The following is a 23,514-nucleotide window of genomic DNA, read 5'->3' as shown; positions in this document are numbered from 1 at the left end:
TAAATAAAAATATTTTTTCCATTTAGTTTTCATAGCTAAGATGCAAGGAGATAAAGATTCATTATTAATATGTTCATTTAAAACTAATACTATATTAGAAAAATTTTCTAAAACTAATTGAGCAGTGGGATAATAAACAACGCAAAGTTGTTCGGTTGCATCATTAAATACTTTTAAAATTTCACAAATACTACTACAAATATTCCATTGTTGTGAAAATAAATATATATTAGTATTAGTGTTTTGTGCAAAAAAAATTAATAAGAAGGATGAGACCATAAATTTTTTAGGTCTCATTCCATTAATTTTACAAAACCTACCCCATTGTTTCATTATAGAAGGATGAGACCATAAATAAGAAATTACAATTCTAATTGGTTTAATATAACTTTCTAAAATTTTTAAATCATCTTGAACACATAAATTTAAAACATGGCATACACAACGAATATGAAAAAATAAACCTCTAATAATAGGTTGACAAATAAATTTTAGATCATCTATACAAGCGGTATTAGAACTAGCATTATCTAATGATATTGAAAATATTTTATGAGTTAAACCATATTCTTCTAAAATTAAACATAATAATTGTGCGATATTATGAGCATTATGTGATTCATCAAAAACTCTATAAGCTAATGATCTTTTTTGGAGGTTCCAAGAGTTATCGATCCAATGGCAAGTCACACCCATATACGAATGTGTTTGCCAATGATCACTCCAAATATCGGAACATAAGGAAATTTTATTATCTAATTTACTAAATTCATCAATTAAATTCTTTTTTCCTTGTTTTACTAATTTTTTAATTGTACGAATAAGTGTAGTCCTAGGAACACGTTTAGCACATGGATTAAGAGATTCTTTACAAAAATCTTCAAATGTGCATTTAGATCTAAAACTAAAAGAAAGATGTTCTACGGAAACAAATTTAGCTAATGATTCTCTTAATTTATTATCCGAATATAAAAATAAACCGGAATCGGTATTACCGCTAGTTGAAGAAAATTTTGATAATTGTGTTTGAGAACGATCGAGTCCATATTCCGTCGGGTGCTTCGTTTCTACATGTCGTTTCAACGACCCATAGCCGCTGTCGGCTTGGAATTTGTAGGAAGCATTGCAGTGCTTACATTTTGCACGCATTTCTCCCAACGGAAGAGTGACCTTCTCAAAATGTTTAGTAAAAATAGAAGACTTTAGAGGAGGAAGTTCCCGAACCTTAGAAGTAATTGCATCGGTACTTCCTTGTGTTTCGGGTGTCGGATTCGGAAGATGCTCGATTTCATCATCGGTGGATTGAATGTTGGGGTCCTCCTCCCGGGGATTCATTATTTGCTTTCCCTTCCGAGCTCGAGATGATGCACCTCCGCGGCCTCCTTCCATTGTAATTGAAAATTGAAAACGAAAGCGTGTAGAGATTAGAGAATACGAAAATGAGATTAAGAGTAGAGAAGATGTGTGTGAAAAATGATGAAATGAGCTATCTATTTATAGAGTTTTGATAGTAACAGACACTAAATCATAGCCATTGATCAAAAAACGGTCAAATGATCCTAACCGTTGAAAAAAATACCCAAAAAACTCTCCCAACGGCTACAAACCGTCGGTTAACCGGCGGTTCCAACGGCTATGAACCGCCGATTAACCTACGGTTCAAGTCGTTTAAAAAAAATATATATATTTACGGCTGAACCGCCGGTTAAACCCGCCGGTTTTACAATCAATGAACCGGAACCGGTCCGACAACTTGCCGGGCCGGTTCCGGTTCGACCCGGCGAACCGGGTCAACGGGCAACCGGCCCGGGTCCGTGCCAGACTCGGCCCGGGGTCGGGTCTACCTTGAGGTAAGTCAGGGGGCAACGGCATATGGGTTCGACTTTAGGGTTTTTAAATTTGATATACATATATTATATATGATTAAATTATTTTAATAAAAAAATCAAAAAATATGGTGACAAATATTGGTGCTAATAATTTATTTTCTAAATTGTAAAGGTTACATATGTGTTTACCAATAAAAATAAAGTAGCTTTTGAAAATTTTGAGTTAGTAAAAATCATAGATTATTTTTTTAATATTTTATTACTTATAAAATTTTGTTAACTATATTAATTACAGTAGTATTAATAGAAATAAAATTTTCTAAATTAAAACTGATAAAATCATTCAATTATATTCCAAGAAAAATCTAATGAAAAAAATCCTATAGAACCACTTTTCTCTTTTCATCAAGAGTCCCTTTATTTTTTCTTTTCATCAGACCCCTAAAAGTCAAGATCAACCCTGTATTCCAATATAATGATATTATATCGAATATTGGTTATCCAATGTAACGATGTTAGTCTAGAGAAGAGGAGAGAAGAGACGAAAGCGTGCACGTGAGCTTGTGACTCGATATGATTAAGGTGTGAAGTTAACTTGGTGCCGCATTCAAATATTATAATTAAGTGTTTAAAAATATATTTTTAGAAAATAACCAAGCCATAAATGCAAGTCTTGAATTCTTTAAAATTATAATATATATATATATATATATATATATATATATATTATTTTGTTCCATAAATACTTAATCTAAAATCAATGATTTTAAAAATTAATTATTGGAAATTGCCCTTATAATTACAATTTAGATGAAATTGCATAAAAAATTCACGATAACCTTTATTTTATTTTTTTAAAAATGGAAAATAATAATAATAAACTTAAATGGTATGTACAATGTATCATCATGCAGTAGCTTGCAAACGAGCAGGCACCGACCTCACAGCCGCGCCGCGGTCGCCGTCGCCGCCGCTCCTCCGCCGTATCACTTTGGTCCCCTCTCTCCCAGGAAACGGAGAAGTTGGCGGCCGCTCCCCGTCGCAGGCTTCTATCTCTCTCCACGATTCCGCCGGCGTTGCCCCCCTTGATACCTCCCACTCAAACACGCGCCACACCTTCACCGACTTGTCCAAACTCCCACTGTACACAACATAGCGCGGCCCCAGAGGCCAAGCGACCGGGCCGTCCTCCTCCACCTCCATCGCTAGGCACTTGACCGGACCCTCGTGCCCCGTTAGCACCGCTAGCTTCGTGTGCCCCCCGGCACCGCCGGCGCTGCCCTTCTCCCTCCGCCACACGCACAGTGTCTTGTCGGCCGACCCGCTGACGACCAGCCTTCTCGTCACCGCCAAGCACAGCACCGCCATCCGATGCCCCCGGAGCTTCCCCCCGTGCGCCAGCTGCCTCCGCCACCCCTCCCACCACCAGTAGTTCACCGCACCGTCCGACGACCCGCAGTACACCACCCCGGCCGCCTCCGCCACCACCAACGCCGTCACGGCGCTCTCCTTCCGCCGCATCACCTGCACCAACACGTGCCTGGTGGCCTCTCCTCCACGCCCGGCGGACTCCCTCCGCCACACCTTCGCCGTCCCGTCGGCCGAGCCCGTGAACACCAGGCCGCCGAACCCGGTCGCCACCGCGTTGACGGCGTCGTCGTGCGCCTTGACGGATTCCAAGCACTTGAAATCCGATATCCTCCACGCCTTAAAGGTCCTATCCCACGATCCGGAATAGACGATGCCGGCCTCCTCGTCGAGGCTGAGGCAGGACACCGCATCGAAGTGGCGGAGCCACAGGGTTCTCCGGTGTCGCCGCACCTCGACGTAGTTCGACGGGTTCAAAGAACTCCTCAAGAAGTCCTTGAATCTGGGGAGCGTCCCGACTCGCTTATGCGAATAGGGGTTCTTGGCGGACGTCCGCCACACACGAATCTTACCGTCCTGGTGACCAGTAAAAATCCTGTCGCCGGCGATGACAATGGCCTTAACAAGACCGCTGCTGGACTTAAACCCGGACAGCTCCCTTTGCCCCCTCCACACGCGTATGTTGCGACTGTCGGATCCGGTGTAGAGAAGCTCGCCGGCAGCAGCGAGGGAGTACACGTGGCCCTCCTTGCGGACAAGGGTGCCAACAAGCCCGGTGTCGGTGGGGTCGGCGGCGGGGTCGGCGAGGAGGGGGAGGTAGGCCCAGGGCGACTTGACGAACGGGGAAACGGCGTTAAGAGGGGTCCAGGTAGAGAAATCCAAAGGGGAAACGGAGCCTCCAGCGATATTCCTGTCGGAGAAGTAGCCGGGGCTGGCGTCGGCGGAGGAAGGAGCAATGCCGCTGCCGGAGGGGAGCTCGTCCTCGGAGTGGACCATGGAGTCGGCGTCGAAGAGATCTGAAAGCTGCTTCGATTTATGCGATTTCTCGCTCTCTCGATCTCTCATGGTCTCGATTCGGCGAACGGCTTCAAAGATCGGCGTCGGAGTAATTTTTGGGGACGAAGGAAGAAGAAGGGGGTGCGGTTCCAAAGCCAATTTTCCCAAAAGAGGAAACAAACGGTCGTATTAATAAGCGGAGGAGAAACGCATGGCGGTGACACGTGGAGGGATGTAGCTTCCAATTGCACGGAATGCGTTCGGGCGCGGCGTGGAGCACAACCGGTTGTTGGCCGGCCGTTTCCACGCGGACGTAACTGCTGCATCTGCGGCTCCCATTCGGATCGGATGTCTCCATCGTCATAAGAAACGCCATTTTTCTTTTATCGACTAAATCCACCGGCACGTAGGTGAAGGATGAAGCGAGCTAGCCTGGGTCCGAAGCATTGATGTCTGTCCCCTGTTCTCACCTAAACAGATGCGCGCATCGACTAGTATATAGGATCACGTGTTGGGATTCTACTGGTTGACCAATGTTTCAAGAATTGACACGGATACTTAGTTAACGCGTGGGCTTTAGAAAACCAGAATTAAGATATCGAAACAGTCATAGGAAGATAACGGAACGGTACACAGTTAGATCGCACAAGTCTTGGTGGAAGAAGAATTTCTCTGTAAAGAGTAAAACCTCTAAACCCTTGAGTCTCATCAAAAAAAAAAAAAAAAAATTGTCTTCTTTCTCGACTTTAGCCTTAATCTCAAGTAGCTACGACGTAATATGCTAGTAAGTTTTCATTCTTTGTTTGAATGTCGCAAGTCTTTCTCACTCGTTTGTATTCTTCTTCGTCTTCTATGTCATTGTTTCGTTTGTTTGATTGCAACCCATCGATCAGTGTGACGCGGATATCTAGATTAATGATTGAAGCTCCTAGTCCCTTCTCGAAACACAAAATGAAACCAGCAAAACGAGTAGTTATAGTAAAAGATTAAACTATAACTAAATCATATATGTGTTAAAAATATATTAAAAAATCATACATGGAAAGATGTAAGATATCTTTATTAAAATAAGATATTTTATAATAAAATCTAAAAATAAATTTATCATCCGATCATTTTTGACCTACTTAAATTTTTTTACTTAGAATTCACTCTTTTAAGAACTCCCACTTCCTTCGTTCAAGATCATTATTGTTGGGATATGTCCGATGAAGTATGTACTAAAATACATTTTGTAAGCATGCACAGTGAAAAATTAAACATAAATAAATCTAATTTATTACAACACATACCACACGTATGCATGATACAATCGTACTAGACATGATCATAAAACAAAACGAAAAAACGAATAACAATTATTCTAGGTATACCTTACGGATGACCTATAACGAGAAGGGCACCTCGCCTCTATTAGTATCCACGCCGAGCTCCTTAAGACAATTCCATGAGTACAAACCTCTTCTTCGGAAGTTACTAGTCATGTGCAGAGAAGAGAAATCAAGACAATAAGAGGAAGCAAAACAAGGAAGAACTTCTTCCTTGCTTGGAGGTCAGCGCGGCAAGGAAAGAGCTAGAGAGAGGAGAGGAAGATTTGGCTTCTAAAAACTCAATCAACCAAATAATGAAAATTGATATATGTTTCTCTCTTAATCATATCAATATATAACCCTCATTAATAAGTTATACTAGAAATCCTAAATCCAACTCACTATCCCTAAACAAAAAATTAGCTCATTAACCCTTTGGTTTGGTTCACAACTAAATCAAGTTAGTTCATGACTAATCCAAATAGGGTATAACTCTTCCATAAGAGATGTGGCTTATCCATGTTTCTGATTCGACAAATATTTCTATATTTGTCTTATGTATGGTCCAACCAAAATATTTATCTTTTGATCTAAGAATCTTATTATTTAACTTATTTTACGTCTTTTAAAGACTCGTAGTGCATATGACTCAATAGGTTTTGATTTATCTTGGTTGTCTACTTAATTATGGAACGATCATGAGTGACACCTAATAGTACATCATAATCCCCAATTAGTCGAAAAATCAGAGTTGATTTCAGAATTAATTCTGAACCATTCAGCAGCAACAGTAAGTCGTGTCTCGTTCATTTCACTCGTCTTATACCCATTTAGTTCAGGACATAGTATATGTGTGAGTCCCCACTAAGCTGACTACATCACATCTAGCATAAGTAATACTTCATCGTTCTACAGATTCTAATTACTCGTATATGTCTAAGAGTCTCATACTCTTAACATGTGATGCTTTGACTAAAGACTTTGAGTAATAATCTTAACGAGCGGTCATAAGATATACGTCTCATCGCAAGGAATGATCAATCCTCTATGGACTATCCAAACACCTTCGGGCACTTCAACTTATACCCAATCATCTCAGGTTCACACCTCGATGAGATGCTTACTTAAGATGTCAAAGTATAAGTCTCGAAGACCAAGATGACTTGTATACCTTAAGTCAAAAGAAACTTGCACTCGAGCTGTAGTAAGAGCTTCACAGACATATCTACATATGTAGATAACCATATGAAGTCTTACAGCAAGCTACTCTAATAAACTAATTATCATTATTAGCATCTACGTTTAACTCTCGACATCCCAATATCTCTAGTTAGTGAGAAAATAGCTGCTTGATGATGTCTGAATGTATCAATTCGACGACTAGGAAAATTCTAATACGTTCATAATTGTACATATAGAGATAATCACAAGTTATGATCCAATCATAAATTCCCTCATGTTATGAATTGTATTATGGATATTCAGTAAATAAGTTTAAGACCATGAAACATATAATATGCATTCAAATAGTGAATCTATATTTATTAAATAAATATTAAAATCATAAGGCCTAATACCTTAGGGCATCCCTTAAAATCTAACACTCTCACTTGGCCTAATGTCAATTACCTTAGTGTCCTAAACCGTAAGCACAGACATGACTCTCAAACTTATTTTGTGGTAGAGCCTTTGTCAAAAGATCTGTTAAATTCCTTTTAGTGAAAATTTTCTCGAGTTGTATTTGAAGGATCGAAAGATGTGATAGGGGGGTGAATATCGCATGTTAAAAACTTTTATTTTGCTTGTAAAACAAGCAGAATAAGCACCGAAAATTAAAAAAGAAAGCAATACAGATGACATAAGTTGGATACTTGGTTCAAAGCCTATGTCGACTTCTACTCCAAGACCCACGATCTATTGATCACGCCGTTGGGCAATCCACTAGAATTCTTCTTTTCAAAATCTTCGGAAAGAAATAATGTGTACAAAATGATGAATATAAGATAGTAACACACTACTATCTTTTGGAAATTAAAACAATACAAGCTTAAAAAAATATACCGACAATATGTAGTAGATTGAGCTCGGTCGATACTTCTGGATGGTGTAGTAGCTTTCTTAAAGATGAGAGACAAAGTAGTTCGGTCGATACTTCTGGATGGTGTAGTATCTTCCTAGACACACATAGATAGAGTTTTCCTAATGTACTATCATCCAAAACTTCATCAGTACCGTAGGTCAAGTTAAACCGTTGTCCATTTTTAAACTAGTCCTAATTACCCTGACGGGTAGGTTAGTTTTTGGTTACCCTGTCAGGTAGATTATTTTTGGAGGTGCCAACTATTTTGGAGTCTCCCCCTAAATTATTAATCTGATTTAGGTTTTAGTTTTGGGTTTTTGTCGATTATTTTTATAATTGTATTTAACTTGATGTTAGTATATTTTTGGTAGGTTCTAAAATAGTTTGATTTAGATTTAGTTGGTCTAGGATTGTGTTTTGGCTTTTGATTTGGTTTATCTGATTTTACATAAAATATTTTATCTTTGGGTATATAATATTGGTTAATTCCTACTTGCGTGGTTAAGTGCGCTTTCGGAATCCAAGATTTAGTTTTTTGTTTATGTTGAGTTATTAGTGATATAAATGACTTATTTGTATTTGACTTGTATCCAAGTCCAGATTTATTATAAACATCTTTTTGATTATTTAAGATAAGATCTAAATTTTTTGATCTAGTTGTAAATTTTTCTAAAAGCCCTTTTAGTTTTTTAATTTTAGCTTTTAGTGTTGAATTTTCCTCTTCAAGTGTTAAAACTTAATTTGGATTTAAATTTTCAATTTGCTCCTTGAGGTGTTGGTTTTCCTCAAGAAGTATTTTATTTTCATTTTCAATTGCAGTTAACTTTCTATCTAAACATGCAATAACTTTAAAAAACTTCTTATTTAAAGATATACCTCCTCGAGCATCGAGATCTTCGGAGACGAGTACAGACTCGTGGTTCGATTCGAATTCGGACCTGTCTTCTGATTCATCCTCCGATTTTGATTCGCTGGCCATTAACGCGAGGTGGCTTTGGTGCTTCAGCTCTTCGACCTTCGATTCTTCTGAAGATGAGTCGTCCCACCTTGCTTTAAGTGCCTTCTTCTTGGTTGTCTTTGACTTCTCGTTCTTCAATTTTGGGCACTCGTGCTTGTAGTGGTCCTTCTTGTTGCACTCGAAGCAGGTCACATTTCTTGGTTCAGTTGTGGAGTTGATCTTCTGCAGGTCTTTTCTGCTGAAGTTCTTCTTCCTCCTGGTGAACATCTTCCTTGCAAAGTTCACCAGACACTCTTCATCTTCTGAATCTTGGTCAGACTCATCTTCTAGTTCAGGCTTGGTCTTTATCTTTTCCTTGGAGGAACTTGCAAACAAAGCGATACCTTTCTCGGTTCTAGCATTAGTTTGCTCGTGTAGCTCAAGTTCGCAAAATAGCTCGTCTAATTTTAACTTAGAAAGATTCTTCGAAATCTTGTAGTCCACGACGGATGCCCACAATGTATTTCGAGGAAACGTGTTTCGAGCGTACCTGATGAAATCACGATTTTCCATTTGGTGGCCTATCGCGTGAAGTCCGTTGAGGATGTCTTTGATCCTCGTGTAGAGCTAATTTGCTGTTTCTTCTTTCTGCATTTTAATATTAAATAATCTATTTAGAAAAAGATCACGTTTAGTTACCTTGGCGTCGCTCGTTCCTTCGTGTAGTTCGACGAGCTTGTCCTATAGTTCCTTCGCATTTTGATGTGGGCCCACCTGATTCAGCTATTCCTTTATCAACCCGCATTGCAGAGTGCTGAGTGCTTTGAAGTCCATCCGGACTTTCTTTTTCATGTCCGGATTCTACTATTCGGGGTCCAATGAATTTCTGAAGTTGTCGACCGGTGCCATGTATCCTCTAGTGACGCTAAACCACTGGTTGAAGTCGGTGTTCAGATAGATCTCCATTCACTTCTTCCAGTAGGGGAAATTATCACTGTTGAATAGAGGGGGACGGATTGTGCTGAATCCTTCGATTTGAGACATTTTACCTTGCACACAAAAAAAAACAAAAAAAAAGAAATCTCAAGACTTGGTCATATTACAAATTTAAGTACAAGAAATTTAGAGAGAAAATACCGACAACAATACATGAAAGAAAACTTTTAGCAGCAGGTTGTCAGAGAAGCTTCGCAACATCGCAGGAGCACAACACAGTAGAGCAGTTATTGGAAGACGTTGTTGTAGTTTGTTCCAGGGTGAGACCTCCTTATATAAGACGCTCCGGGAGCCCAGATCGTGACGTAGGTCCGGCCAACCAGCGCGCTCCACGTTGCGATGTGATAAGTCTTTGCCTTCCGGGCGCTCGGACTGATTCCCGACGACCGGATCCCTTCCGGACGCCCAAACCACCTTTCCCAAGAAAGTCCTTCTCCTGCAAGAAAGTGTTAGTCCAAGGCAAAATAAAAGTTAAACTACCCTGCAAAACAGAAGTTAGCACAATTATAGCAAAAGAGTAGTAATTAGATTCCGTCTCACCGAGATTGGAATCTAGTCACGATCTCAACTTAGATTCCTGAAATGGTTCTAAGTTGGATCGACGCCTACTATTCCCTCAAACGGGGAACGCGTCCTCACCAAGTCACTCCCCTCCAGTGACTTAACTTACCTGTCAGACGTCCGGTCAACCCGTTGACCCGTCTGAACTTCATACCAGCTATCAGGTCAGCCCGTTGACCTAGCTAAACTTCGTGCCAGCTATCAGGTCAACCCGTCGACCTAGCTGGACTTCTCTTGCACACTTCGTCAAAGTGTTAGATCACATTGAAACTAACTTAACCTTATTTTGTCATTCATCAAAACCTGAATTAGACTGTCAGTGCAAACCGCACCAACAAATGCATGGCGAAAATCTTGAGGGAGTGAAGCTTAAGTGGTGAAAGATGTTAGAACCCATGAGCTAGAGGGGGAGTGAATAGCTTTGATCACTTCTTTTCAATGCTTTGTGCTTGTCGTTGAATACACAGCGAAAACCTTACTTTAATCTCAACTCTACATGCACAATACCTTGGTTTACTTGATATTCAGCTCCTTGAGGTGACTAATCCAAGGGTCCACTCCTAGCGATCTCTTCCACTAAGAACTCTCTCCTTCTCAGAAGATGTTGGTCCGGAAATACAGCAACAATATCCTTCAAAAATCCCCAAGAACTACATCTGAAAAACTCCTCGAAATTCCTTCTTTAAAGCCTTTAGGTCGAGGCTAATATTTAGCTATCAATTGACTAATCTTACCCATTAATCAATTGATCGTATTTGGCTATTGAATGACTACTAAACTTTCTTAAATCTGTCTAATTTTGTTGATTATTCAAACATCAATCGACTAATATAAATTATCATTCGACTGATCTAATTAGTGGAATCGAACAAGCGAATCTAACTCACTTCTGTTCAACTATGATCAACATTAGTTGACTGATTTGAACAATCAGTAGTCTGATGCCATCAATCAAATTAAATCAAGCGAATCCAACTCACATATGTTCGATTTCTAAAGCCATCAATTGATTGATATTAACCATTAGTTGATTGATGTCATCAGTTGAGTCAAACAATCAAATCAACTTACTTCTATTCAGTTTCTAAAGCCATCAGTCGATTGATCAAACCCATCAGTTAACTAATACTTGAGTTTTACAAATATAGATATCTAAAAGAACTCAATTTTGTAATGAAAATTGCATCATTCTAATATCCGAGTCAAAAGTTATGGTCTTCATAAGTTTGCTCTGTCGAGACTTCCTCATTTTATATCAACTCCCTATTGAACTTTTGACCACCAAGTGTCCTTGTCAATCATGATCCACTTGAACTTTCCATCTCGTGCCAAGTGTTCATCTCTTAGCTGACCCACTTTGGACTTAACCTAATTCCCAACTAGGTCTTCTACCGTTTATCCCTGCTAGGACTTCTATTGTCTAGTTCCCAATTAGGTCTACCATTATCTAGATCCGTTAGGACTTCCATTGCCTAGTTCTTAACCATGACTTCCATTGTTTAGTTCTTAACTAGGTCTTTCACTATCTAGCCCCGCTAGGACTTCCATTGCTTAATTTTCAATCAAGACTTCCCTTTGCCTAGTCCCATTAGGACTTTTACTGTCTAGTCTCACTAGGACTTGCACTATATATTGATCAAATATCGAAACCCTAGCTTGAGTCAACTCAAGCTTGGTTAACTTGGTCAACCTTGATAAAAGGTCGATTGCACTTATAATTTTTTCCTCTTTGATGTTTGACAATATGTTTAAGTAAGACTAACTCATTAACCCAACTTTCCTTCTTTTCATTCCAAAGTATAAATGAGGAATTTCTAGTTTAAACCCTATATTCTCCCCCTTTGACACACATTAAAAATATTTTCTCAAAATCCATTCATTTTAAACTTCAAGCAACATAATAAAGGTTCTCTATCTTCCATTGTCTTCATGCTCAACCTTAAGCACACACCCATTATCTTTCTTCTCAATCCTTCAAATATCCCTCTTCATTTATAATTCATTCCTTTATCTAATGAAAAAAATCCTATAGAACCACTTTTCTCTTTTCATCAAGAGTCCCTTTATTTTTTCTTTTCATCAGACCCCTAAAAGTCAAGATCAACCCTGTATTCCAATATAATGATATTATATCGAATATTGGTTATCCAATGTAACGATGTTAGTCTAGAGAAGAGGAGAGAAGAGACGAAAGCGTGCACGTGAGCTTGTGACTCGATATGATTAAGGTGTGAAGTTAACTTGGTGCCGCATTCAAATATTATAATTAAGTGTTTAAAAATATATTTTTAGAAAATAACCAAGCCATAAATGCAAGTCTTGAATTCTTTAAAATTATAATATATATATATATATATATATATATATATATATTATTTTGTTCCATAAATACTTAATCTAAAATCAATGATTTTAAAAATTAATTATTGGAAATTGCCCTTATAATTACAATTTAGATGAAATTGCATAAAAAATTCACGATAACCTTTATTTTATTTTTTTAAAAATGGAAAATAATAATAATAAACTTAAATGGTATGTACAATGTATCATCATGCAGTAGCTTGCAAACGAGCAGGCACCGACCTCACAGCCGCGCCGCGGTCGCCGTCGCCGCCGCTCCTCCGCCGTATCACTTTGGTCCCCTCTCTCCCAGGAAACGGAGAAGTTGGCGGCCGCTCCCCGTCGCAGGCTTCTATCTCTCTCCACGATTCCGCCGGCGTTGCCCCCCTTGATACCTCCCACTCAAACACGCGCCACACCTTCACCGACTTGTCCAAACTCCCACTGTACACAACATAGCGCGGCCCCAGAGGCCAAGCGACCGGGCCGTCCTCCTCCACCTCCATCGCTAGGCACTTGACCGGACCCTCGTGCCCCGTTAGCACCGCTAGCTTCGTGTGCCCCCCGGCACCGCCGGCGCTGCCCTTCTCCCTCCGCCACACGCACAGTGTCTTGTCGGCCGACCCGCTGACGACCAGCCTTCTCGTCACCGCCAAGCACAGCACCGCCATCCGATGCCCCCGGAGCTTCCCCCCGTGCGCCAGCTGCCTCCGCCACCCCTCCCACCACCAGTAGTTCACCGCACCGTCCGACGACCCGCAGTACACCACCCCGGCCGCCTCCGCCACCACCAACGCCGTCACGGCGCTCTCCTTCCGCCGCATCACCTGCACCAACACGTGCCTGGTGGCCTCTCCTCCACGCCCGGCGGACTCCCTCCGCCACACCTTCGCCGTCCCGTCGGCCGAGCCCGTGAACACCAGGCCGCCGAACCCGGTCGCCACCGCGTTGACGGCGTCGTCGTGCGCCTTGACGGATTCCAAGCACTTGAAATCCGATATCCTCCACGCCTTAAAGGTCCTATCCCACGATCCGGAATAGACGATGCCGGCCTCCTCGTCGAGGCTGAGGCAGGACACCGCATCGAAGTGGCGGAGCCACAGGGTTCTCCGGTGTCGCCGCACCTCGACGTAGTTCGACGGGTTCAAAGAACTCCTCAAGAAGTCCTTGAATCTGGGGAGCGTCCCGACTCGCTTATGCGAATAGGGGTTCTTGGCGGACGTCCGCCACACACGAATCTTACCGTCCTGGTGACCAGTAAAAATCCTGTCGCCGGCGATGACAATGGCCTTAACAAGACCGCTGCTGGACTTAAACCCGGACAGCTCCCTTTGCCCCCTCCACACGCGTATGTTGCGACTGTCGGATCCGGTGTAGAGAAGCTCGCCGGCAGCAGCGAGGGAGTACACGTGGCCCTCCTTGCGGACAAGGGTGCCAACAAGCCCGGTGTCGGTGGGGTCAGCGGCGGGGTCGGCGAGGAGGGGGAGGTAGGCCCAGGGCGACTTGACGAACGGGGAAACGGCGTTAAGAGGGGTCCAGGGAGAGAAATCCAAAGGGGAAACGGAGCCTCCAGCGATATTCCTGTCGGAGAAGTAGCCGGGGCTGGCGTCGGCGGAGGAAGGAGCAATGCCGCTGCCGGAGGGGAGCTCGTCCTCGGAGTGGACCATGGAGTCGGCGTCGAAGAGATCTGAAAGCTGCTTCGATTTATGCGATTTCTCGCTCTCTCGATCTCTCATGGTCTCGATTCGGCGAACGGCTTCAAAGATCGGCGTCGGAGTAATTTTTGGGGACGAAGGAAGAAGAAGGGGGTGCGGTTCCAAAGCCAATTTTCCCAAAAGAGGAAACAAACGGTCGTATTAATAAGCGGAGGAGAAACGCATGGCGGTGACACGTGGAGGGATGTAGCTTCCAATTGCACGGAATGCGTTCGGGCGCGGCGTGGAGCACAACCGGTTGTTGGCCGGCCGTTTCCACGCGGACGTAACTGCTGCATCTGCGGCTCCCATTCGGATCGGATGTCTCCATCGTCATAAGAAACGCCATTTTTCTTTTATCGACTAAATCCACCGGCACGTAGGTGAAGGATGAAGCGAGCTAGCCTGGGTCCGAAGCATTGATGTCTGTCCCCTGTTCTCACCTAAACAGATGCGCGCATCGACTAGTATATAGGATCACGTGTTGGGATTCTACTGGTTGACCAATGTTTCAAGAATTGACACGGATACTTAGTTAACGCGTGGGCTTTAGAAAACCAGAATTAAGATATCGAAACAGTCATAGGAAGATAACGGAACGGTACACAGTTAGATCGCACAAGTCTTGGTGGAAGAAGAATTTCTCTGTAAAGAGTAAAACCTCTAAACCCTTGAGTCTCATCAAAAAAAAAAAAAAAAAATTGTCTTCTTTCTCGACTTTAGCCTTAATCTCAAGTAGCTACGACGTAATATGCTAGTAAGTTTTCATTCTTTGTTTGAATGTCGCAAGTCTTTCTCACTCGTTTGTATTCTTCTTCGTCTTCTATGTCATTGTTTCGTTTGTTTGATTGCAACCCATCGATCAGTGTGACGCGGATATCTAGATTAATGATTGAAGCTCCTAGTCCCTTCTCGAAACACAAAATGAAACCAGCAAAACGAGTAGTTATAGTAAAAGATTAAACTATAACTAAATCATATATGTGTTAAAAATATATTAAAAAATCATACATGGAAAGATGTAAGATATCTTTATTAAAATAAGATATTTTATAATAAAATCTAAAAATAAATTTATCATCCGATCATTTTTGACCTACTTAAATTTTTTTACTTAGAATTCACTCTTTTAAGAACTCCCACTTCCTTCGTTCAAGATCATTATTGTTGGGATATGTCCGATGAAGTATGTACTAAAATACATTTTGTAAGCATGCACAGTGAAAAATTAAACATAAATAAATCTAATTTATTACAACACATACCACACGTATGCATGATACAATCGTACTAGACATGATCATAAAACAAAACGAAAAAACGAATAACAATTATTCTAGGTATACCTTACGGATGACCTATAACGAGAAGGGCACCTCGCCTCTATTAGTATCCACGCCGAGCTCCTTAAGACAATTCCATGAGTACAAACCTCTTCTTCGGAAGTTACTAGTCATGTGCAGAGAAGAGAAATCAAGACAATAAGAGGAAGCAAAACAAGGAAGAACTTCTTCCTTGCTTGGAGGTCAGCGCGGCAAGGAAAGAGCTAGAGAGAGGAGAGGAAGATTTGGCTTCTAAAAACTCAATCAACCAAATAATGAAAATTGATATATGTTTCTCTCTTAATCATATCAATATATAACCCTCATTAATAAGTTATACTAGAAATCCTAAATCCAACTCACTATCCCTAAACAAAAAATTAGCTCATTAACCCTTTGGTTTGGTTCACAACTAAATCAAGTTAGTTCATGACTAATCCAAATAGGGTATAACTCTTCCATAAGAGATGTGGCTTATCCATGTTTCTGATTCGACAAATATTTCTATATTTGTCTTATGTATGGTCCAACCAAAATATTTATCTTTTGATCTAAGAATCTTATTATTTAACTTATTTTACGTCTTTTAAAGACTCGTAGTGCATATGACTCAATAGGTTTTGATTTATCTTGGTTGTCTACTTAATTATGGAACGATCATGAGTGACACCTAATAGTACATCATAATCCCCAATTAGTCGAAAAATCAGAGTTGATTTCAGAATTAATTCTGAACCATTCAGCAGCAACAGTAAGTCGTGTCTCGTTCATTTCACTCGTCTTATACCCATTTAGTTCAGGACATAGTATATGTGTGAGTCCCCACTAAGCTGACTACATCACATCTAGCATAAGTAATACTTCATCGTTCTACAGATTCTAATTACTCGTATATGTCTAAGAGTCTCATACTCTTAACATGTGATGCTTTGACTAAAGACTTTGAGTAATAATCTTAACGAGCGGTCATAAGATATACGTCTCATCGCAAGGAATGATCAATCCTCTATGGACTATCCAAACACCTTCGGGCACTTCAACTTATACCCAATCATCTCAGGTTCACACCTCGATGAGATGCTTACTTAAGATGTCAAAGTATAAGTCTCGAAGACCAAGATGACTTGTATACCTTAAGTCAAAAGAAACTTGCACTCGAGCTGTAGTAAGAGCTTCACAGACATATCTACATATGTAGATAACCATATGAAGTCTTACAGCAAGCTACTCTAATAAACTAATTATCATTATTAGCATCTACGTTTAACTCTCGACATCCCAATATCTCTAGTTAGTGAGAAAATAGCTGCTTGATGATGTCTGAATGTATCAATTCGACGACTAGGAAAATTCTAATACGTTCATAATTGTACATATAGAGATAATCACAAGTTATGATCCAATCATAAATTCCCTCATGTTATGAATTGTATTATGGATATTCAGTAAATAAGTTTAAGACCATGAAACATATAATATGCATTCAAATAGTGAATCTATATTTATTAAATAAATATTAAAATCATAAGGCCTAATACCTTAGGGCATCCCTTAAAATCTAACACTCTCACTTGGCCTAATGTCAATTACCTTAGTGTCCTAAACCGTAAGCACAGACATGACTCTCAAACTTATTTTGTGGTAGAGCCTTTGTCAAAAGATCTGTTAAATTCCTTTTAGTGAAAATTTTCTCGAGTTGTATTTGAAGGATCGAAAGATGTGATAGGGGGGTGAATATCGCATGTTAAAAACTTTTATTTTGCTTGTAAAACAAGCAGAATAAGCACCGAAAATTAAAAAAGAAAGCAATACAGATGACATAAGTTGGATACTTGGTTCAAAGCCTATGTCGACTTCTACTCCAAGACCCACGATCTATTGATCACGCCGTTGGGCAATCCACTAGAATTCTTCTTTTCAAAATCTTCGGAAAGAAATAATGTGTACAAAATGATGAATATAAGATAGTAACACACTACTATCTTTTGGAAATTAAAACAATACAAGCTTAAAAAAATATACCGACAATATGTAGTAGATTGAGCTCGGTCGATACTTCTGGATGGTGTAGTAGCTTTCTTAAAGATGAGAGACAAAGTAGTTCGGTCGATACTTCTGGATGGTGTAGTATCTTCCTAGACACACATAGATAGAGTTTTCCTAATGTACTATCATCCAAAACTTCATCAGTACCGTAGGTCAAGTTAAACCGTTGTCCATTTTTAAACTAGTCCTAATTACCCTGACGGGTAGGTTAGTTTTTGGTTACCCTGTCAGGTAGATTATTTTTGGAGGTGCCAACTATTTTGGAGTCTCCCCCTAAATTATTAATCTGATTTAGGTTTTAGTTTTGGGTTTTTGTCGATTATTTTTATAATTGTATTTAACTTGATGTTAGTATATTTTTGGTAGGTTCTAAAATAGTTTGATTTAGATTTAGTTGGTCTAGGATTGTGTTTTGGCTTTTGATTTGGTTTATCTGATTTTACATAAAATATTTTATCTTTGGGTATATAATATTGGTTAATTCCTACTTGCGTGGTTAAGTGCGCTTTCGGAATCCAAGATTTAGTTTTTTGTTTATGTTGAGTTATTAGTGATATAAATGACTTATTTGTATTTGACTTGTATCCAAGTCCAGATTTATTATAAACATCTTTTTGATTATTTAAGATAAGATCTAAATTTTTTGATCTAGTTGTAAATTTTTCTAAAAGCCCTTTTAGTTTTTTAATTTTAGCTTTTAGTGTTGAATTTTCCTCTTCAAGTGTTAAAACTTAATTTGGATTTAAATTTTCAATTTGCTCCTTGAGGTGTTGGTTTTCCTCAAGAAGTATTTTATTTTCATTTTCAATTGCAGTTAACTTTCTATCTAAACATGCAATAACTTTAAAAAACTTCTTATTTAAAGATATACCTCCTCGAGCATCGAGATCTTCGGAGACGAGTACAGACTCGTGGTTCGATTCGAATTCGGACCTGTCTTCTGATTCATCCTCCGATTTTGATTCGCTGGCCATTAACGCGAGGTGGCTTTGGTGCTTCAGCTCTTCGACCTTCGATTCTTCTGAAGATGAGTCGTCCCACCTTGCTTTAAGTGCCTTCTTCTTGGTTGTCTTTGACTTCTCGTTCTTCAATTTTGGGCACTCGTGCTTGTAGTGGTCCTTCTTGTTGCACTCGAAGCAGGTCACATTTCTTGGTTCAGTTGTGGAGTTGATCTTCTGCAGGTCTTTTCTGCTGAAGTTCTTCTTCCTCCTGGTGAACATCTTCCTTGCAAAGTTCACCAGACACTCTTCATCTTCTGAATCTTGGTCAGACTCATCTTCTAGTTCAGGCTTGGTCTTTATCTTTTCCTTGGAGGAACTTGCAAACAAAGCGATACCTTTCTCGGTTCTAGCATTAGTTTGCTCGTGTAGCTCAAGTTCGCAAAATAGCTCGTCTAATTTTAACTTAGAAAGATTCTTCGAAATCTTGTAGTCCACGACGGATGCCCACAATGTATTTCGAGGAAACGTGTTTCGAGCGTACCTGATGAAATCACGATTTTCCATTTGGTGGCCTATCGCGTGAAGTCCGTTGAGGATGTCTTTGATCCTCGTGTAGAGCTAATTTGCTGTTTCTTCTTTCTGCATTTTAATATTAAATAATCTATTTAGAAAAAGATCACGTTTAGTTACCTTGGCGTCGCTCGTTCCTTCGTGTAGTTCGACGAGCTTGTCCTATAGTTCCTTCGCATTTTGATGTGGGCCCACCTGATTCAGCTATTCCTTTATCAACCCGCATTGCAGAGTGCTGAGTGCTTTGAAGTCCATCCGGACTTTCTTTTTCATGTCCGGATTCTACTATTCGGGGTCCAATGAATTTCTGAAGTTGTCGACCGGTGCCATGTATCCTCTAGTGACGCTAAACCACTGGTTGAAGTCGGTGTTCAGATAGATCTCCATTCACTTCTTCCAGTAGGGGAAATTATCACTGTTGAATAGAGGGGGACGGATTGTGCTGAATCCTTCGATTTGAGACATTTTACCTTGCACACAAAAAAAAACAAAAAAAAAGAAATCTCAAGACTTGGTCATATTACAAATTTAAGTACAAGAAATTTAGAGAGAAAATACCGACAACAATACATGAAAGAAAACTTTTAGCAGCAGGTTGTCAGAGAAGCTTCGCAACATCGCAGGAGCACAACACAGTAGAGCAGTTATTGGAAGACGTTGTTGTAGTTTGTTCCAGGGTGAGACCTCCTTATATAAGACGCTCCGGGAGCCCAGATCGTGACGTAGGTCCGGCCAACCAGCGCGCTCCACGTTGCGATGTGATAAGTCTTTGCCTTCCGGGCGCTCGGACTGATTCCCGACGACCGGATCCCTTCCGGACGCCCAAACCACCTTTCCCAAGAAAGTCCTTCTCCTGCAAGAAAGTGTTAGTCCAAGGCAAAATAAAAGTTAAACTACCCTGCAAAACAGAAGTTAGCACAATTATAGCAAAAGAGTAGTAATTAGATTCCGTCTCACCGAGATTGGAATCTAGTCACGATCTCAACTTAGATTCCTGAAATGGTTCTAAGTTGGATCGACGCCTACTATTCCCTCAAACGGGGAACGCGTCCTCACCAAGTCACTCCCCTCCAGTGACTTAACTTACCTGTCAGACGTCCGGTCAACCCGTTGACCCGTCTGAACTTCATACCAGCTATCAGGTCAGCCCGTTGACCTAGCTAAACTTCGTGCCAGCTATCAGGTCAACCCGTCGACCTAGCTGGACTTCTCTTGCACACTTCGTCAAAGTGTTAGATCACATTGAAACTAACTTAACCTTATTTTGTCATTCATCAAAACCTGAATTAGACTGTCAGTGCAAACCGCACCAACAAATGCATGGCGAAAATCTTGAGGGAGTGAAGCTTAAGTGGTGAAAGATGTTAGAACCCATGAGCTAGAGGGGGAGTGAATAGCTTTGATCACTTCTTTTCAATGCTTTGTGCTTGTCGTTGAATACACAGCGAAAACCTTACTTTAATCTCAACTCTACATGCACAATACCTTGGTTTACTTGATATTCAGCTCCTTGAGGTGACTAATCCAAGGGTCCACTCCTAGCGATCTCTTCCACTAAGAACTCTCTCCTTCTCAGAAGATTTCTAGAGATAGAGAAGCCTCTTACAAACTCATTCTTTCAAGAACACAAAAAAAAAACAAGAAAGCAAAAAAAAAAATACAATTGAAAATAACTTTACAATTAAAACCTTGCTTGTTTGATCTCTTATACCTTAAAAATGTCTCTTGTTGGTCCGGAAATACAGCAACAATATCCTTCAAAAATCCCCAAGAACTACATCTGAAAAACTCCTCGAAATTCCTTCTTTAAAGCCTTTAGGTCGAGGCTAATATTTAGCTATCAATTGACTAATCTTACCCATTAATCAATTGATCGTATTTGGCTATTGAATGACTACTAAACTTTCTTAAATCTGTCTAATTTTGTTGATTATTCAAACATCAATCGACTAATATAAATTATCATTCGACTGATCTAATTAGTGGAATCGAACAAGCGAATCTAACTCACTTCTGTTCAACTATGATCAACATTAGTTGACTGATTTGAACAATCAGTAGTCTGATGCCATCAATCAAATTAAATCAAGCGAATCCAACTCACATATGTTCGATTTCTAAAGCCATCAATTGATTGATATTAACCATTAGTTGATTGATGTCATCAGTTGAGTCAAACAATCAAATCAACTTACTTCTATTCAGTTTCTAAAGCCATCAGTCGATTGATCAAACCCATCAGTTAACTAATACTTGAGTTTTACAAATATAGATATCTAAAAGAACTCAATTTTGTAATGAAAATTGCATCATTCTAATATCCGAGTCAAAAGTTATGGTCTTCATAAGTTTGCTCTGTCGAGACTTCCTCATTTTATATCAACTCCCTATTGAACTTTTGACCACCAAGTGTCCTTGTCAATCATGATCCACTTGAACTTTCCATCTCGTGCCAAGTGTTCATCTCTTAGCTGACCCACTTTGGACTTAACCTAATTCCCAACTAGGTCTTCTACCGTTTATCCCTGCTAGGACTTCTATTGTCTAGTTCCCAATTAGGTCTACCATTATCTAGATCCGTTAGGACTTCCATTGCCTAGTTCTTAACCATGACTTCCATTGTTTAGTTCTTAACTAGGTCTTTCACTATCTAGCCCCGCTAGGACTTCCATTGCTTAATTTTCAATCAAGACTTCCCTTTGCCTAGTCCCATTAGGACTTTTACTGTCTAGTCTCACTAGGACTTGCACTATATATTGATCAAATATCGAAACCCTAGCTTGAGTCAACTCAAGCTTGGTTAACTTGGTCAACCTTGATAAAAGGTCGATTGCACTTATAATTTTTTCCTCTTTGATGTTTGACAATATGTTTAAGTAAGACTAACTCATTAACCCAACTTTCCTTCTTTTCATTCCAAAGTATAAATGAGGAATTTCTAGTTTAAACCCTATATTCTCCCCCTTTGACACACATTAAAAATATTTTCTCAAAATCCATTCATTTTAAACTTCAAGCAACATAATAAAGGTTCTCTATCTTCCATTGTCTTCGATGCTCAACCTTAAGCACACACCCATTATCTTTCTTCTCAATCCTTCAAATATCCCCTCTTCATTTATAATTCATTCCTTTAAGATAGACCTCCCCTCCAAAGTATACTCCAACTTTTATCATTACACCAATAATAATTTGAAGTTTTAAACCTTTAGAAAGTTTCAAAATCTATGTCATGAGGTTAAAAATTCAATGTTAAATCTAAACTTCCCCCTCAAGTTCTCATTCTTCTCCTTTTAACTTTCCTTTCTCATTTTCATAAAAAAAAATCACCTTTAAATGCTTGTCCAAACATATTAGAGGGTTAAGGATAGTTAAGATGCCTAGGAGTGAGTTTAAACAACTAAAATAACCAATTTAGCCAAAAACATTGTCATCAATCAATTGATGACTAACATCAGTTGATTGATTGATTGGAAACTGCAATTTTAATTTTTAGATTAAATTTTAAAAATATTTAAGTAATTCTATGTTTTTTTGAAAAATCATAAAATTTCATCCAGACATTACTTATGTCAAATACTATTAAGAAAAATTAGTTATCCATGAAAATATATTTTATTTCCAAAGAATGGTATACATTGAAACTACAATGTTTCATTTAAACTTTGTATCAATCTAATCAATGGTAATTTCTCTCAACAAATAGACTTTACCAAGATTTTCCAAAATATTTTGAAATCGTTTTCAAAATCAATTTTCAACTATGATCTATAGGCTAAATACACATGACTTGCACATTAGCTTTTCGCATGATTGATCATATAAAATCCATGTGTTTTGAAAAAAACTTAGCTCAATTTTAATATACTAAATTTGCATCTAAAACTCAGTTCATCATCCTAATATCTCATTTGTGTCTAATATATCTCAATACACACATATTAATCCTATTATTCTTGTGAGAAGTAAAGTTATTTTTTTTCTTAAACTAAGAGATCATGCATCTTTAACTAAGCATTTTAAATTTGATCATCTTACCTAAAATGTCGACTAATGTCATTGTCCTTAATTACAAAGAATTAAAATATGCATGATAACGAGTATGCCATATATTAAATGTATAACTTTTCAAAAGAAAGTTCATCATATTCAAATAATGTGTGTATGGCATAGTATGTATTATTTTTAATAGCAAGATGAATATATAATATGATTGTTAGGATGTATACTAAAAGCCTAGCTTTTGGTATAAACATTTATCTAGAAATAAGAATCACATTGGTCAAATGTCTACATTTATGATAAATGTAGTTGTTCAATTAATTTATATTGTAGATAACATGGTGTGTGGTGTCACACACAGAAGATCATGTTATCGGTTCCTTATAAATTATAAACAGCAGCTCACGACCAAGATGGAAAGGAACAAATCATTGGAAGGTCGTAGTGTAATTAGATAGTAGTTTATCTTAACTATATAATTACACTAGTACACTTAGAGTGTATTGAGTAGGACCATTA

At 39.3% G+C, this 23,514-nt stretch overlaps 2 protein-coding genes across 2 annotated transcripts; both read right to left on the bottom strand.

The window, feature by feature from the left end:
• Positions 1 to 2,693: 2,693 nt before the first annotated feature.
• LOC122008433 (protein JINGUBANG-like) lies at positions 2,694 to 4,374 on the bottom strand. The gene has a single exon (XM_042564159.1). The coding sequence runs from the start codon at positions 4,260 to 4,262 to the stop codon at positions 2,736 to 2,738; it is 1,527 nt and encodes a 508-aa protein (XP_042420093.1). The 5' UTR covers positions 4,263 to 4,374; the 3' UTR covers positions 2,694 to 2,735.
• Positions 4,375 to 12,587: 8,213 nt separating this feature from the next.
• Positions 12,588 to 14,268, bottom strand: LOC122008430 (protein JINGUBANG-like). Its single transcript, XM_042564158.1, has one exon. It carries the CDS (start codon positions 14,154 to 14,156, stop codon positions 12,630 to 12,632), a length of 1,527 nt encoding a protein of 508 aa, XP_042420092.1. The 5' UTR covers positions 14,157 to 14,268; the 3' UTR covers positions 12,588 to 12,629.
• Between the last annotated feature and the right edge of the window lie 9,246 nt (positions 14,269 to 23,514).

The sequence above is a fragment of the Zingiber officinale genome, chromosome 8A, assembly GCF_018446385.1.
Source record: "Zingiber officinale cultivar Zhangliang chromosome 8A, Zo_v1.1, whole genome shotgun sequence".
NCBI lineage: Eukaryota > Viridiplantae > Streptophyta > Magnoliopsida > Zingiberales > Zingiberaceae > Zingiber > Zingiber officinale.
This window is presented reverse-complemented; position numbering and strand designations above follow the sequence as displayed.

What these genes read in the sequence shown, in the direction of transcription:
- LOC122008433 (XM_042564159.1), bottom strand. Translation starts at nt 4,262, where the DNA reads ATGAGAGATCGAGAGAGCGAGAAATCGCATAAATCGAAGCAGCTTTCA.
- LOC122008430 (XM_042564158.1), bottom strand. Translation starts at nt 14,156, where the DNA reads ATGAGAGATCGAGAGAGCGAGAAATCGCATAAATCGAAGCAGCTTTCA.